General features: G+C 41.8%; 1 protein-coding gene across 4 annotated transcripts in view; it reads right to left on the reverse strand.

The window, feature by feature from the left end:
• EMD (emerin) overlaps positions 1-18,341 on the reverse strand; it is a 41,957-nt gene extending 23,616 nt beyond the window's left edge. For 2 of the 4 annotated variants that reach the window (XM_030194119.1, XM_030194116.1), the window contains exons 1-3: positions 18,255-18,341; positions 5,022-5,183; positions 3,006-3,132 (exon numbers count right to left, since the gene is read on the reverse strand). In XM_030194119.1, coding sequence (XP_030049979.1) covers positions 3,006-3,087 — 82 coding nt within the window. In that variant the 5' untranslated portion in view covers positions 3,088-3,132; positions 5,022-5,183; positions 18,255-18,341. Of the gene's footprint in view, positions 1-3,005; positions 3,133-5,021; positions 5,184-17,969; positions 17,992-18,051; positions 18,100-18,254 lie in introns of those variants that run through there. The other 2 variants (XM_030194117.1, XM_030194118.1) reach the window with 2 other exon arrangements.
• Positions 18,342-18,447: the final 106 nt, after the last annotated feature.

The raw sequence follows: 18,447 nt of genomic DNA on the forward strand, positions 1-18,447 counted from the left end.
AACCCATGCAGAGCTGACCAAAAAGGGGCCTCCCGCCACCATCTTGGAGTCGCACCTTGCTAGCTTCTCCTCCCTGCGAGCCGTTTTTGTAGTCATAAATGCGGGCAAACAGCTTCACTGTTTCTGTGTATGTTTCAGAAGGGGTTGTGCCTTGCAAGCCCACCTTTTGGTTCCAACAGAATGTTTTAGAAGGGTGAGTTTTGGCAATCCGAGCCGGGAGCTCTTCCCACTTGCGTCTGCTCTCTCAGCACGACATCACGTGACCAGTCAGATTGATTTTTAAACTTAATAGATTGTAACCAGGTACCTCTAGGTGCAGCCAAGGATAGAACAATCTCCTCCAGCCACAGGCTCCTGGTACAGTCAAAGAATAAATGTCCACCCGCAACTTCAATCTTAAAGACTTTATTCCATGCAGGTTTCTAGTAGACCTGATACACAGTTCCAACAGCAGCATTCACCTTCAATCTTAAGCACATGTAAGCCACCTGAAAGTGTGTGGCAAATAGTCCCCTTCAAGCAGTAGGCTATCAGCACATATCAGGATTCAATACAGGCTCACAGTCAGCTCCAGTCTGGGCTCTTTATCCAGTGCACAATAAACAGTAGTTCAATTCCAAACAGAAGCAGTTCTTTCAGTTCATCATCACAGTTAAATCACAAAGCAGCAGTTTCTACCTTCTACTCTCTTTACCTTCAGGAGAGTTCAATACTTTAGGGACTCCTCATACTCAAGGGATTTCACCCTGCATCAGCTTCACTGGTAAATTCAATACTTTAGGGACCTCCCTTACCCAAAGATTTTCAGCCTGCAAATACTTTTGGGACTTCTTCACACCCAAGGGATTTCAGCCTGCTTCAGTACTTTAGGGACCTCTCTTACCCAAGGGTTTTCAGCCTGCAACTGCTTCTCTCCTTCTGCTTCTCTCTCCCACCTGCCTAATCAATCCCTGGCTTCTGCTCTCACAACCAATCATTCTTCTTCCATTAGCTTCCCCCACACCCATACCAGCTGAGTTGAGCATTAGACTAATGATGAGCTCCTGCACACAGGGTTTCCTGTCTCTCTTTCCCCCTAGTGGCAGCCAATCTACACATCCTGCCAGCTTACACCCATGTCTTCTCCCATTGCAAGAGTCCAGTCCGGGTTCTTCATCTCACCCCCTAGCTCCTTGCCTGCAATGCCTTCTGGGACTTGTATTTCAGACTGAAACTGCCTTAACCCAACTATCCTGGATGTGACTATCACAAGATATAGCAGCATTTCATCATATATTACCAAATTACATAGGGAAAGAATTACTTTTAAAGCTGTTTGCTTGTTTTTTCAGATATTGTATGGGTTTACTTCTGAACTACTGGTTAAGGGAGTCTATTACTAAGGTGCGCTAGCTTTTTTAGCTCATGCTAAAAATCAGCTGGCGCTAAACGCCGAGATGACCATAGAAATATAATGGATGTCTTGGCGTTTAGCACCAGCTGATTTTTAGTGCAAGTTAAAAACACTAGTGCACCTTAGTAAAAGAACCTCAAGATAGGCCAAAGAAACTGAAACTTTCATCCCATTTGCGAGATCAAATGACATTACGTCCTCCCTTTCTCAAGAATGTCCGATTTATTTTTTGACTATCAATACTGTATTGTAAACATTTTATATTTTAGTACTTTTATTCATTATTGTACATTGCACTGAACCCTGGTAAGGGGAGATGACAGTTAATAAGAATTATTTTGATTTGATTTCCAGAAAAGTGGACCTGCCACAGAGCACATGCTGTCATTTCTGCATAATGAAACTTGCTCAAGCAGTGGCTTTTTCCTCATGTCTATCTAAATAGCAGTGGCTTTTTCCTCATGTCTATTTAAATAGCAGATTATAGACTTTTTGAGGGATGCAAAGTTCAGCTCCAGGCTAGAGATTTTGGTACAGTCCTAGATTTCTGACAAACCCCATCCTTGTGCATTATGGGACTTGTAGCACTGATTTCAATGGACAGGATTAGGCACTACAAATTCCGCACTACTTTGGGATGTAAAGACTGGCCCAAAATCTGTAAGTTGGAATTGGGTAACTTGGCATCTCTGCTTTTTTTTTTCCCCAGGAATTTGTCCAAATCTTATTTAAACCCAGTTACATTAACTATTGTTACATCCTCTGGCAAGGGGTTCCCGAGTTAAAACTATGCACTGAATGGAAAAATATTTTCTCCTATGCATTTTAAAAGTATCCTTATGATTCCCTGCTACAGAGGCTATATCTGTATTTAAAGGACTTCACTTGAATGGAAAAGTGTATTACACAGCTTGTTATTGCTAATCGATCCAGTTTTCAGATTCTGAATCAGTCAACTTTAGTTTTTAAATAAGGTGACAAGGCACAATTGTGGAGACCATATATTATCTTACAGGGCAGTTGTGCACACGACTAAGATTGTTTTGAGAACACAAAATGAGCATATATAGTGCCACATTCCATGGCTTTCCTCTCCATGAGGTCCATAAATTTTGATTTTTCTAAGTAGTGTTTCTTCATTTTTTTTTAAATACATATTTTTGGGATAAGCTAAAAGCCCATGATTGATGCTATTCCTTGACTTGTTGAAGCTTATGTTAAGGACTTTTGGATACTTCCCACTTTTTGGTTTAAATTTGTGACACTACATTTGCTTAATTCGTTTAATATAAAAAAAAATTTTTTTGCATTTGTAATATCGGAAATCACCCATTATTATAGTGTTGCCAAAATTGTTGCGTTCCCTAATTTCTAATGTTTCTGCCATACCTTTGTCTATTTTGCCATCTGCTCAGAGGTAATCAGGTGGCTCCAGGTCACCAGACACACAGAACTCAGCCAGTCTTAGCCTTTTATGTTTATGGGTACGTAAGGCCTGCTCTCCATTAAAGACACTGGAACTACAAATCCACTGATGCAGTGAGGGTGAAACGGGACTGACAAGCATAGTTGGAGGTGCTATGAGAAAGAGATGGTTTGGCAGCTGACGTACTCAGAATGGGTCCATGGGGGATGTTATACTTCTTCAGGCTGGCAATCAGCTCCTCATCCGTCATTCCTTTGTATTTCTCCATCCTTTTCTTTTCCCCAGGGTGTGGGGGCAGCAGTCCTCCTCTCACCTGCAGCAATGAGAATGGAAAGGTCAAAGGTCATGTGCTCGAAACATAAAGGATGCACCAATGCTTTGCAAAATAAAGGAAAGGTGTGTAACCAGCTGGAACCTTCCCTCAACCATGTTACACTGTATACTAAAGTATCGACATGCCTAACATTTACACCAGCCATGCACCTGTGTAGCTGTGGGTGTCTTAATGCAACGAGGGTGTATGTAACTTACTGTATTCTGTAAGTTGTGCATAGAAGTGGCAGCCCCTCCCATGCTTCTGCCATGTGAATGCCCCCTTGCATTTACGAGCCCTTACAGAATAGTTTAGCTGCTTTGCTGCCACTTACGAGAGTAAGTGTACACTTATCCGTTTTCTGTACATTTGCATGTGCACATGAGGCATTAAATGCAGATGCCTAGTAATAGAATTGCACTTCTAATGCAAGATTTACTAAAAGATGAAGGGTCAAAACAAACAGATCTCTTATCTCCTACTGCTAGCAGACAACCCTCATAGAAAACTGAATACACTCCTTGATAGTTTTGTTTACTAATTAATTTGGATTTTGCTCACACCTTTTTCAGTAGTAGCCCAAGCTGTGTTACATTCAGGTACACTAGGTACCCTGGAGGGCTCATGTTCTAATTTTTGTACCTAAGAAAATGGAGGGGTTAAGTGACTTGCCCAAGATCAGAAGAAGCAGCAGTGGAATTTCGAACAGGCAGCCCTGGATGTCAAGCCCAGTGCTCTACCACTAGGCTACTCCACTCAGATTTAACAATGGCTTTCAGCACCATAGACCACACTATTTCACTACAATATCCAAGGAAGAAGGGTTAGATCAGAGCTTCTCAAACCGTAGGTTGGGACCCCACAAACAAGCTTTGTAACTCCAGCCTAGTTGTGCAGAATAATGATGTGCCTATGGTTATATGAGGAGTCCATCCCGGGGTGGGGGGTGTCACACAATATTATTTGTGGGACACAGGAGCTAAAAGATTGGGAAGCACTAGGTTAGAGAGTGCTCAGCTGGTTTAATTGTCTCCAGCATGAGCAAAGCCTGACTGTACTGCCTGCAGGAAAATAGCTCCATACTCAGTTACATGCAGGGGACCTCAAGTCTTCTCCTGTAACATCAGCATGCGGCCTTTGAGGAGAATCATTGCTAATCCAGAGGTCTGCATTTCCCTCTAGGCCCAAATTGTAAAACAGCAACCAATAAACATAATGATTATTTATTTTCTTCATTCATTCATTTATCGTATTTTTTTTTTTACTGCCTGCCTGATAGAGCTCAAGATGGTTTACAATACAAAAGTAAAAAAAATCAAGCACTATGTATACAATAAAGTATAATAATAGCAAATGATAATGATCATACACTAGTAAAATAAGCATGCCTTACATGGTCGTCTAGCTGCTCTAGTCAACTGGTTAACATTACACAGACAAACTTGATACCTCTAAAACTAAATTGGTCAATATTCAGCAGGCGGTGATCAGCTTTTTTTTAAAGATGTGGACAACAATGGACCAAATTAGGCCTCGATATTCAATGCTGGGCCATGACTGGGCACCGGCACAGAAGACTGGGGTATGACTGCACACGAGTGTGCTGCTCCAACTTATGCGCATCCTGGACAATTTTCACCCAGTTTTTGCATAAGACATTTATGTCAGTTTTGCCTGAATATCAAACAGGATTGCATAAGGAGAAGTGCCAGTCTGATCCCCTTTGATCTCCTTCCCAGTCACTCCCTCATTCAATACCTGAATCCTCCTCCCCCCCCCCCCCCCAATCCATGTGGATACAGGAAGCCCTGCCATAACCCAAAACCCATCCTTCTTTGCATCCTCGGACCACTACATAATGCCCCTTGACCCCCCCCCCCGGAACTTACCCAGAGGTCCCTGGTATCTAGTGGGATGGGGATGGGGCTGGAGCCGTCCCCTTTCCGCTCCTGCCCTGTCAGCTCTATCAAAATGGTGGTGCTCCTAGTGGTAGTCTCGTGGTACTACTGCTGCAGGTCAGTTCCAGTCAAAAAGATGTTCCGCTGTCCCTGCTTGGGAAAAGGGGAAAATCACATTAGCCTGCCAAAGCTGTCTTGAAAAATACGTACCTTGAGATGCAGTCAATAACTGGCTAATATAAAGTGTTAATAAATAAATAAACACACTTTTTTTTTTTACTAAGTTTTATTAACCATTTTAATGGAGAGATTTACAAAGTGGTGTACAAGCTATTTGCACTGTAATGTAACAATATATTTTACCTGATAATTTTCTTTCCTTTAGTCGCAGTAGATGAATCCAGAAACCTGTGGGTTGTGTCCATCTACCAGCAGATGGAGATAGAGAGTACAAACTTGTACAGTGGATCCTACTTGTAGTAGGATGTTATGCTCACTGGCCAATCAGTATATCTCATAATAAAGCAGAAAGAAACAGAGAACAGACCAAGAGCCAGATGCACAAAGGTCCCGTTAAGGATCCGTCTGCGTTTCCAAATCGGTAAAAATTTACCGATTTAGAAACACAGAGGGATTCACTAAGAAAATCGCATGCAAATGAGCTGCTTGTTGCTTTTGCGACCCAGCTCATTTGCATTCGATATGGGGGAAGCAAGTCAGTAAGCTGTGCATGTGCAGAACAGTCAATCGCTATGCATGGATGCTCTCGCATGCTACAGACAGCTCTCATACACGCAGACAAGCTGCGTCTATGATAGCAGTAGATTTACCCTTTTTTTTTTTTTTTTGCAGACACAAAAAACGCTTTTTTTTGGATGGGCATACCTGTATTGCAGCTCCCCGCCTCCGGCTGCTGGGAAAAAGTGAGAAAAATCTCGCTCTGCTGCTCTCCGATCTTCTGTGAGGAATCAGCAGCATCAGGGCTTGGTTCCACCCCCAGCTGTTCCTGCTGCTTCCTTCTATTGGCTGGCTGACATCCTAGAACGCCTATCTCCCTGAAGATGGACTCTCATTGGCTGGCTGCTGTCCCAGCTCCTCCCTGCAGGGCTTCCATGATGACATCACTTTAGACTGATGTCATCATGGAAGCCCTGCAGGGAGGAGCTGGGACAGCAGCCAGCCAATGAGAGTCCATCTTCAGGGAGATGGGCATTCTAGGATGTCAGCTGGCCAATAGAAGGAAGCAGTAGGAACAGCTGGGGGTGGAACCAAGCCCGTGTCCCACAGATGCTGTTTCTTTGATGGACCCTTACCTTTTTTTTTTGTTACATTTGTACCCCGCGCTTTCCCACTCATGGCAGGCTCAATGCGGCTTACATATACAGGTACTTATTTGTACCTGGGGCAATGGAGGGTTAAGTGACTTGCCCAGAGTCACAAGGAGCTGCCTGTGCCTAAAGTGGGAATCGAACTCAGTTCCCCAGGACCAGAGTCCACCACCCTAACCACTAGGCCACTCCTCCACTTCCTTGCATTTTTGGTAAGTCACCATTACTTTTATGCTTTACATTTCAGTACTCCCCCCCCCCCCCCAATTTCTTGCCAGTAAATGTAATTTGAAAAAGAAACATATGTGGCATGGCTTTCATACATGCAAAGAAGCTGCATGTAAGCTGTTATACCTTTTTTTTTTTGTGCTCTATCTTCCTTGCCTTGTTTCTCCCCTTCTCCTACTTGCAATAATGAAGAACCGGCAGGTCCACATCTCACGTTCAAATTTCCACGGTAAAGGTAGGGACTGCTTTTGTGCATGGGGTCGGAAACGGTAGTGCATCGCATCGCATTCACATTATAATAAAAATTAGCTCATTTGCATTCCGTTTTCGTTAGCTGCTACAGTGACAGGAAAATGGCTCGGAGAACCCATTTGTGCATGTCCCGGTTTACTACTTGCGCGCTAAACTGTCTAGAACTAGTTTAAAAACCACGTTGCTGGCTCGTTAAGTTTAGTGCATCTGGCTCCAAATCTCTTCCTCACAGAAGCATAACATGTGTAACAACAGGTAATAAAAGGAAAAAAAGAAAGAGGAGGGTAACAGGAACCTCATGGAACAGTGACAATCAACCAAACAAGCGCAAATACCAGGAGGGTATCAAAATATGCAAGGACCTTTATTGTAGCAGTCATACAAAAGGACCCGACATGGCCATGTTTCGGTGCATGGGCCTGCCTCAGGGGGTCATCAAGCCTAATGATAAAATAAAATAATGTAAATACAAAAATTGCTAACATAACTTACATAAATATTTAAAAAACAATGTATCATGTGTCAATAATAAATGAAAACTTATACATCCACATAAACATAAAACATAATAAAAAAGGTTAAAAACATGACATGAAAGAGTAAAAAGCAGGTGTGCTTCTATCTTAATAAGCATAAACACACATACCAATTATATAAAAGTAACTTAACACATGGTATTTATTTCAATATATCATGGTTCAAGTACATAATGTATAGCGCATAAAGAAGTGGGTCATTGTTTAAATAAATGTATCATTGTTTCTTTAACAATTATTATTAAAAAAAAAAAAAAAAAGATATGGATAGTAAATGATACTGAGCTCACTAGTGTTCTTAACTTTATGGGTCAGAATACCTGTAAAGCTGACGTTAATAAAAGGAAATCTTGTATCTGAGGGATGTCAAATTTCTTGGTTGTACAAGTCATCGTGCCATCTAGGTTAAAAAGCACACTACAAGACTTGCTGAATGTCGGTAATGAAAGTAGATCAATGCAAATTGAACGTCCATAAGGTAAAACTATACACATATATGTATCAATGAGGCATATTTTCAAAGCACTTAGCCTTCCAAAGTTCCATAGGTTTCTATGGAACCTTTGAAAGCTAAGTGCTTTGAAAATATGCCCCATAGTCACCCAAATAGGTGTGCATAAATAAGGATTGGAGAATTAATAAAAGTAAATCATGAAACGATGATACGCTAGTATCAATTATGCCCTTGACTCAGAGAGAACTTACAACTTTTTCTAACCGAAAGATCTTCAAGTGGCGGCAAAGTAAAAATGATATGTTTAAAACAGCAAAAATAGTTCCATAAAACTAAAAGCTAAAACAATGGTGGAAAAGATGACTACTGTGTTCTCAATTTTGTTCAACTTAATTCAAAAAAATGTTGCGGCACAATCTGACCAAAGGTTCTTAGAGCAGCAGCAGAGACAAAGTAAAAAGTTTAAATGGATATGTTAATGCTATACTAAAATATATACAAACTAAGGGCCCTGTTCACTAAGCAGCGTTATAGGTGCGTTAACATTTTTAACGAGTGTTTACACACGTTAAACCATGTATGTGCCTACAATATCCTTATAGGTGCCTACATGGTTAACGCATGTGCTAAGTGTAGGCGCACCTTAATAAACAGGGCCCTAAGTCTATGTGGAAGTCACTAACTGCTAATACTATACAAATGTGTGTTTTGGCACCAAGCATCTAAATCATGATTGTAGCTTTGTTTTGAATACATCGTTTCGATATAAATGAAAAGGTGCCGCCTCGCAAAGCAAAAAAGAAATGTCTGGTGAACCGGTGACATACTTTGTGCAAAACAGTAATGTTAGAGTATGTCAAGTTTAAACAGCCAAGACTACGTGAGTGTAATGTGCATGCGATACGTATAAGCAATTACAAAACGAATCCGATCCACTACAGAGTGAAATAATGAATGTGTGGGAGTGTAAAATAACATAATCAAATGTGATAAAGCTGTAGTCTGCAATGACTAATTACATGTATTGTGCACATCGCGCTTCCTTTTCCGGGGCCGTTGATCTGCTTTCTGTTGTCTTTCCCTGCACACCTCGCCGACTGAGAGTGGATCCGGCGCTGAATCCTTCACTCTCCATTCCTGCATTACAGAGAAGGTGCCCTGTCGCGTTGCTAGTCAGTTGTAACACTGGTCAGCTGTTTCTTGGAGTTGTAGCGACGGAGGTCCCTGGCTGGAGTGCCCCAGCGGTTGAGGCTGTGGAGGTTGACTGTTTGGCCTGCCATCTTGATTCCTGCTCCGCTGACTCCATCGCTGTGGATGTCTGCCTCCGGCTTCATTTGTTCCACCTGGGCCTGTTGCAGTTCCGACTGGGATCGACTTGCTGGATCCATCTGTGTCAGCCTAGACTTTCATCTTTCCCCTTGGCCCGCCAGGACTTTCGCCGTTCATCTTTGCCTCCCTTATTTTTTTCCCCTTCTTTCCCCTCTCTAATTACTAAAATGTAACTTTAATGTATTTATTTTAATTGGTCCATTGTAAGCCGCTTTGGGGCCGCAACACTGTGGCAAAAGGCGGGGTATAAATGTACTGAAATAAATAAATACATGTTTTATGATTGCACTTAATGTAAAAGTGAAATACATTTGTGTGGTAATATTTACCATAATAATGTCATCTATCTTAAGCATGTTGTGTAACATATGAATGACATATGCAAACATCTTAAAGCATAAAAAAAGTATAAAAGTATAAATTGCAGCAAAAGTACTAATTTTTCCAGGTATAAGAAATCGAGAACAATGCTTAATGACTCATAGCTAAACCCGATGAAAACTCATACTCATAAGGGACTGTCAAAAATCAATTAACCAACAAAAATATATAGGAAGATATTAGATGGGAGGCTAGAAGATGGTGAAATGAGAGGAATATATATGTGTGGTGGGAAAAACTTTATGTAAATAAAAATACAAGATATTGATATATATGAAATGAGTTCTTCAAATAAAAAACAAAGGGGGATGTGTTAGTATGCAGCTAAACAAAAACACTGTAATCTATTTCAGAGTTTAAACCAGCAGGCTGTAAGCTATTGAGTAAAAACATAAATTTCAGTTCTCTGTTTAAAATGGCTTCAATGTCACCTTTGCACCCTCTAGTATAAAACAAACTTTAAGACAAAAATTTTTTTTAATCTTCAATGGTATGGTCAGCTGTTTTCCAATGTTCGGTCAATGGTGCAAACTGATACCACTTCTGAATTCTAATCATTCTTGTTTTGACCATTCTTTTGGTTTTTCCCAATGTAGAGTTTATTGCATGGGCATATAATGACGTAAACTACAAAAGTGGTATAGCAGTCTGATTGATATCTTAAACTGAATTTTCTCCCAGTTTCTGGATCTGTAAAATCTGTAATTTTCATTGAATGCTTGCAACGTCCACACAGCTGATGTCCCATGTTGCTGATGGAAGTGGGTATTATATCAGGCAATGTATACGGTAAGAAAATCTTTCGAAGATTCTTACTGCAAGTACATACAAGAACAATGGTTTTCTCCTTAAAACATGAGTGACTTTCTAGAATAGGCAAACTTTTTTCAAATGGTAAGATAAGAAAATTTCAGTATGCACACTAGATCTGGTGGTAATCTCTTCTCTCGTGGTTCAAGTAAAGTTTCATGTTCCGTTTTGACAGCTTTGTGATATCCTTCCCTAATTGATCTCTCCGGGTATCCTCTATTGAGAATCTTCCTGAGCATATTGGCTGCTTGCATTTTATAGTCACCAAGATCTGTACATAGTTGTCAGTCTTAAAAATTGTGACTAGGGTAGATGATGTTTCAATGCCCGCTGATGAAAACTCTCAAAATGAAGGTATGTATTTTTGTCCGTTGGTTTTCTGTATTCGGTGGTAATAAATGAGTATGGAGTTTTATGAATTAAAATGTCAAAAAAAGGAATGGTGTCATGATTAATATTGCATCTGAAATCTCAAATTAGGGTTTCTTGAATTGAGTCAAATGAGAAATTCTTCTAGACGTGGAATAGATCCTTTCCATATAATGAAAATGTCGATGTACCGTTATAGAAACAAACTTCACTGATGAATGGATGATCTGTAAGGAAAGTATTTTCAAAATGGGCAACGTAAAGGTTTGCCAGGTCAGGTACCATGGAAGCCCCCAAGAATAAACCTATTGGGAATACGACATGTGAAATACAACTACCATATGTCACATTCCTAATAGGTTCATTCTTGCATTAGCCACCATTGATTGAACAAAAAATGTTTTTGCATTCAAAGGAAAGTTTTTTTCAGCAGATCAAAGGAACTGCCATGGGGGAATCCACGGCACCTGGCACATTCATTATTTCACTCTATAGTGGATCAGAGCCATTTTATAATTGCTTAAAAATTCTTCAAACCTTACATCACACTTACATTACGCTCACGTTGTCTTGGCTATTTAAACTTGACATACTCTGACATCACTGATTCGCACAAAGTACGTCACCGGGTCACTAGAGAGTTCTTCTTGCTTTGCGAAGTAGTTACGCTGGTTTCTTACTTGGGTGATTCTTTATATCTTTGGGTTTTGCCGATTTAGATTGTGAGAGCCTTTCTTAAAGATCTGTGCTATCCTTTATTTTATTAGGATTTATTTGTGAAGGAACTCACTCAAGGCGGTGTACAGTAAAAAAAGATCAAACATGAGCAATAGACAATACAAAGTATGGCACGGTGTACTATTTACAATGTCAACACAATACGTAGTAGAACATTATTAGTGATAGCGAATGGTAAATCAAAGATATAACATATAGAAGGGTACGAAAGTTCATACTTTAGAAGGATTGTACTCCCTATTGCGAGGCGACTCCTTTTCATTTATATCACAATGATGTATTCAAAACAAAGCTACAATCACGATTTAGATGCTTGATGCCAAAACACACATTTGTATTGTGTTAGCAGTTAGTGACTTCCACATAGACTTAGTTTGTATATATTTTAGTATAGCATTACTTTGATGCTAAACCACATTCATTTAACTTTTTACTTTGTCTCTGCTGCTGCTCTAAGAACCTTTGGTCAGATTGTGCCACAACACTTTTTTGAATTAAGTCGAGCAAAATTGACAACACAGCAGTCATCTATTCCACCACTGTTTTACCTTTTAGTTTTATGGAACCACTTTGCTGTTTTAAACATATCATTTTTACTTTGCTGCTGCTTGAAGATTTTTCAGTTAGATAAAACTGTAAATTCTCTCCGAGACAAGTAGAGCATTGAGATAGATTAAAAAAAATATATATATATATATATATATACTAGTAAAAAAGCCCCCTTTCTGATGCAAATGAAACGGGGGCTAGCAAGGTTTTCTTCAGAGTGTGCATGTGGGAGTGAGTGTGTCCCTGCCCTCTCTCCCTTCCCCTGTGCTGTCTGTCCTCTCTGTCCCCTCCCCCCTCGGAGTCGAGTCCTTCAGTGTTAAGTTTCCTGCTGTGCTGTGTTTGTGTTACAGAGATAGTGAGGGCTTCTGCCCTCTCTCCCCTCCCCCCTCTGAGTCCTTCACTGTTACAGAGAGAGCGATTTGATTTCGTGCTTTGCTGTGTTTTCCTTCACTGTTTGTGTTACAGAGAGAGTGAGGGCGGGGCAGACACGCATGGGGAAACCGGATATCTCACCCCCTTCACACTTCCGGCTGGAGGCTTCATTTAGAACGTTGGTGGTGCCTTTTATATAGAGAGATATAACATATAACCATTCAATTTGCATTGATCTACTTTGTATCATTCATTACAGATGTTCAGCAAGTGTGCTTTTTAACCTAGATGGCACGACGACTTGTACAGCCAAGGACTTTGACATCCCTCAGATACAAGTTTTCCTTTTAATAATGTCAGCCCTACAGGTATTCTGACCCATAAAGTTAAGAACATTAGTGAGCTCAGTAGCATTTCACTATCATCCATAACTTAAAAAATAAATATAATAATAATTAAGAAATTATACATTTATTTAAACAATGACACACTTCTTTATGCGCTACACATTATGTTCTTGAACCATGACATATTGAAATGAATACCACGGGGCTCATTTTCAAAGCACTTAGACTTACAAAGTTGCATAGGTTGCAAAGTTGTAAGTCTAAGTGCTTTGAAAATACGCCTCCACGTGTTAACTGGTATAAGTATTTATGCTTATTATGATAGAAGCACACCTGCTTTTTACTCTTTCATGTCATGTTTTTAACCTTTTTTATTATGTTTTATGTTTACGTTGGTGTATGTTTTATTTACTATATTATTGACGCACGATACATTGATTTTTTTACATTTATGTAAGTTATGTTAGAAATTTTTGTATTTACATTATTTTATTTTGTCATTAGGCTTGATGACTCCTGAGGCAGGCCCATTTGTCGAAACATGTCCGTGTCAGGTCCCTTTGTACGACTGATACAATAAAGGTCCTTGATTATTTTGATATCCTCCTGGTATTTGCCTCACTTGTTTGGTTGATAACAACAGTTAATGACATCACCCTGAAAAGGAAATAAACTCACAAAAGAAAACTCACAACCCCCCTAGATCTATACAGCAAACTCTTCACAAAAAAAAAGAACCAAGGTCAGAAAGAAGAGACCAGACACGAGACAAGGGTGAGAATCTGGATTCATCTGCTATGACTAAAGAAAAGAAAATTATCAGGCAAGATATAAATTTACATTCCTTAGCGTCAGCAGCGGATAGATCCAGAAACCTGTGGGATGTAGCAAAGCAGTATCTAAACAGGGGGGGGGGGGGGGGGGAGATAGACCAAAGCCTAGAAGAAATCACAGCGGCGCCAAACAAAGCATCCAAAGTGGCACAGATATCCACTCAACAGTGCCGGCCAAAGTGTGCACAGACAACCAAGTCGCCACCCTACAAATCTCATTCAAATTGCCCAAATGCGTCTCTGCCCAGGTAGTGGCCAAAGTATGTGTAGAATTTGCTCGTAAGGAAAGAGGAGAGGAACAACTTGCCAGAATATAAGCATCAGAAACAGCCTTACGAATCCATCTGGCAATGGTAGCCTTGGAGGCTGCCATCACCCTTCCAAGGCCCCGAGAACAAAAAAATGGTCAGAATGACGAAAGTCATTAGTAATCGTTAAGTAATGCAAAAGAACATGTCAAACGTCCAAAAGGCACAAACGTCGAAAATCATCTGGATAGTCCTCCCGTCAAAAAGAAGGAAGGAAGAGAGTTTGGTTAAGATGGAAAGATGAAACCACCTTAGGCGGGAAGGAAGGAACAGTCCGAATTGTCACCCCTGTATCCAAGAAACGCAGAAAAGGATAACTACAAGAGAGTGCCTGAAGCTCCAAGACACGGCGCACCGAAGAGATGGCCGCCAGAAAAACTGATTTGGGAGTGATATGCACCATGGCAGTGTGAAGAGGTTCAAAAGGAGCTGCCTGAAGCGCTCGCAAAACCACGATTCCAACTCAGACAAGGCCAAAGAATAGGTGGATGAAGCCTTTTCACCCCCGTAAAAAATCGAGCCACATCTGGATGCGACGCTGGCGGAACACGAGCAACACGGCCACGATAACAAGCTAGAACTGCCACCTGAACATGCAGAGAAGAGGCTGACAGTCCCTTTTGCAACCCCTGCTGTAGGAAGGACAAAATATGTGGCAAGGTAGCGTAAAAGGGAAACAATGCCCGTTCCTCACACCACGACTCAAAAAGATGCTAGACCCTAGCATAAGCCGCCGAAGTGGACCGCTTCTTAGCTTGAAGTGAGACCATGATGACAGAGTCAGAATATCCCTTCCTTCTCAACTTCGCCTGCTCAAGAGTCAGGACGTAAGACCAAAGCAGCAGGGATCCTCCATCTGAATCGAACGCTGGAACAGGAGATAGGAGACCTGAGGAAGATGAAATGGATCGGCCAGTAACAACCGAACCAAGTTCACATACCGTGGATGACGGGGCCAATCCACAGCCACCAGGATCACCCAACCTCCGATGAATCCGATGAAGTACCTTGTTGATTAGCGACCAGGGTGGGAAGACAGAGGACCTCGACCGACCAAGGCTGAAGAAGAGCATCCAGGCTCCCCGATCTGCACTCCCTTCTCCTGCTGAAAACGCGAGCAGCCTTGGCGTTGGTCCCCATAAATCCAACAAGGGAACCCCCCAGAACTGAACACTCTGTGGAAAATTGTCTGTTTCCATTTGCCCGGGTCTAGAGTGGTTCAACTCAAAAAGTCAGCCATATTGTCGATTCCAGTGATATCAGCTACCAAAAGCTGAGGAAGATGAGCCATGGCCCAGTGTGGCAGAATCTTCGCTTCCCGAGCCAATGGAGGACTGCAAGTTCCCCTTTGCTGATTGATGTAAGTGACCGTCGTCATGTTGTCGGACATAATCCACACCGGTTTCCCCTTGAGAAGGAACTGAAACTCTAACAGCGCCAACTGTGCTGCTCGGAGTTCCAAGAAGTTGACTAACCAAATGGCTTCCTTCTCAGACCAATGGCCTTGCCAGTAATGGGAAAGGCAGTTATACCCCCATCCTGAAAGACTGGCATCGTTAATCACCACTGTCCAGGTTTGCGTCGCCAGAGGGACACCTTGTTTTAAATGGAGCAATTGTTACCACCACCGTAGACTGCGACGTGCCAAGGGCTGCCACTGAAGGCACATCTCATAGTCCTCCAAGACCAGAGACCAATGATTCAACAGGGACTGCTGCAACAGCCTCATGTACACTCTTGCCCAAGGTACAACATCTAGGGTTGCCTCCATTGACCCCAGGAGTTGGACATAAGCCCAAATGGGGGGCCCGCTTGGCTAACAACTGCTGAACCTGCTCCTGCACCTTGAGACACCTCTGCTCTGGGAGAAACACCCAGCCTCAGGCCATGTCGAAAATGACGCCCCCCCCCCCCCCCCCCAAGTACTCCAAAGTCTGGGTGGGAGTCATCTGACGATTGCTCACATTGATCACCCAGCCCAAGGACTGGAGCAGAGATACCACCCGAGCACCAAGGGGTGCAAGCTGTCCTGTGCAGAGGACGCCCTAATCAACCAATCTTCCAAATAGGGATGAACTTCAATTCCCTCGCGTCGCAATGCCACAGCTACTACCACCATCACCTTGGAAAACCTGTGTGGAGCTGTGGCCAAGTCAACGGGCAGAGACTTGAATTGAAAGTGCTGGCCTAACACTGCAAAACAGAAGAACCGCTGATGAGGCTCCCAGATAGGCCTCCTTGTGGTCGAGAGCTGTCAGAAACTGCCCCAGCTGAACCGTCATGATGACAGTCTCCATGCGAAAGTGACGTACAAAAACATAAAATATTAATGAGTTGCTTTGATTGCATCATAGCTCATTTAAATATTCTGTTTTGGAGACATTTATTTGTATGTGCTTCAGTTATCAGTGCGAGTGTTAACATGTGTTAAGGATGTAATTTTATAAACTATTTTTGCACATAAATGGCTCTATAAATTTAGGTCACTCTAAAAATGTGCATGATACAAGTTTACAAGTACTTGTACTGCAGACTTGCTCAGGGATGGAGTCTAGGCAGAGCTGCAGTTCATGTACTGTACATGCAATAATGCTTGTGCCTAAAAACTGGGAGCAATTTCTGCAAGATTTGTTCTAGTATTTTCTAGGGGTGGGCATTTAAGGACAGATTCTATATATGGTGCTTGACAAATCGAAGCGGTAAAAAAATGTGCCTAGGCGCATTCTCTAACCACACCTACATTTTATAGAATGGGCTTAAATTTCCACACGGTATCTAGAATATGCCGAGCACCTCTCCACATGACTAAATTTGGTAGCATCCATTTAAGCCATGTTTTATTTTGTGTAAATACCAGCACATAGATTTAGGTGGAGAGGGCCATATTCTATAACACTGCGCGCAAATTTTGGAATGCCCACGAAACGCCCATTTCCCCACCTATAATCACATCCCTTTTTGGATGCACATTTTAGAATTTAGGCACTCTACATTACAGAAAACACTTAGGGCCCTGTTTACTAAGCTGTGCTATAGGCGCGCTAGCATTTTTAGCACACACCAATGCTAGAAACACCCATAGGATTATATGGGTGTCTCTAGCATTAACGCACGCTAAAAACACTAGCAAACCTTAGTAAACAGGGCCCTCAGTGAGTTATGCACGTAAATTCTAATTATTGCCAATTAGTGTTCATTATTGCTTGTTAAGTGCTATCAACACTGATTAGCTTAAGTCAATTAAGTTATGTGTACTGTTCTAGAATAGCTTGGATTTCACAGCAGAACAATAGGCGCTATATATAGAATCCAGGACTAATGCAATATTAATTTGATTAATTCACATTTTAAGTAAGATTATATTTTTTAATCCTGATCAAAAATGTTAATTCCCCCCTTCAATCCAGCATTGCTTTCTCTCCCCTGCCTATCCTATTTCACTTTGGCATAACATAGCAGAGAGAAAGCATCAGTGTCAGTTGCAAGTAGCATTTGGGAATCGCTGCTGCAGACCCTATGAAGAGCCAGACGAATGTTAAATGTTTAAAAAAAATTGAAAAGCTTGTGCAAGATAATCAGCCACACTGAGCATTTGTTCAAAAGGATGTTTAGATCAATGCATGCCATGGTTAAGTGCAATTAATCGTACGATTAAAATTTTTAATTGCGCTGTTGACTGCAATTTAAATTTTTAATAGTTGCTCACCCCTAGTATTTTCTAAAGACATGTAAGACCCCCGCTCCTAACATGGATTGGGCTGTTTTTGGGCACAGGTTGGGGTGGGCATTTTTTCACCATCTGACAACTTTGCTCTTCACTATGAAATAGTTACTGGGTGTTTTAAGCACTGATAGTGAGAAACAAACATCCCTAAAGTGATAGCACACATTGGTGCCCGTTTTTCTGCACTTAAATATGAGCCTCTCAAAAATTTAAAGTGCAAACAATTTTTGAAAGATTTATATTTACAACACGGGAAAACAGCACTGATGTATGCTTGCAGTGCTGGTTTTGTCTGGGCATGCGTACAAGAGCCAGGCTTCCTAGTTACTACAAAACGTTTGAGCGCATGTGCCAGGCAGGCACATTCCTTTCCTCCCTTACTTTGTCAGCTCGGAAAGAGTAAATTAACCGCGCATATTTGCATATCCAGATATCAAGTCACACGCCGAGCACCCATCCTCACACGCATTCGGGGATCGGCCTCCCCTCCGCATGGTCTGCCGTCTCTCCCTCTATCTTCCACTCTCCATCTCTCCTCTTTGTCCGCGATACGATAACTGTCCCCCCCCGATCCCACTACCAATCCCACCACCCACAGCTTTCCTTCTCCAGTGTCCCCCGCTGTGACTGTCCCCTAGGATATACACTACACAAACCCAACCTTACCTCTTTCCCTCGTCTTCTTCATCCCGCCTTGCCGGAAACAGGAAGTTGCGTCAGAGGAGGGCGCGCGCTGCAGCAGTAGTAGGTTTGTAGGGCTAATTTTGACTCAAGTGAGGGGGTTCGGTTGACGAAAGCAGCAGATGCAGTTAGTGCGCCTGCCCATGTGGCTGCTTAACCATCTGTGTTGGGGGGGAAG

This window comes from Microcaecilia unicolor, chromosome 2, assembly GCF_901765095.1.
Source record: "Microcaecilia unicolor chromosome 2, aMicUni1.1, whole genome shotgun sequence".
Classification (NCBI taxonomy): domain Eukaryota; kingdom Metazoa; phylum Chordata; class Amphibia; order Gymnophiona; family Siphonopidae; genus Microcaecilia; species Microcaecilia unicolor.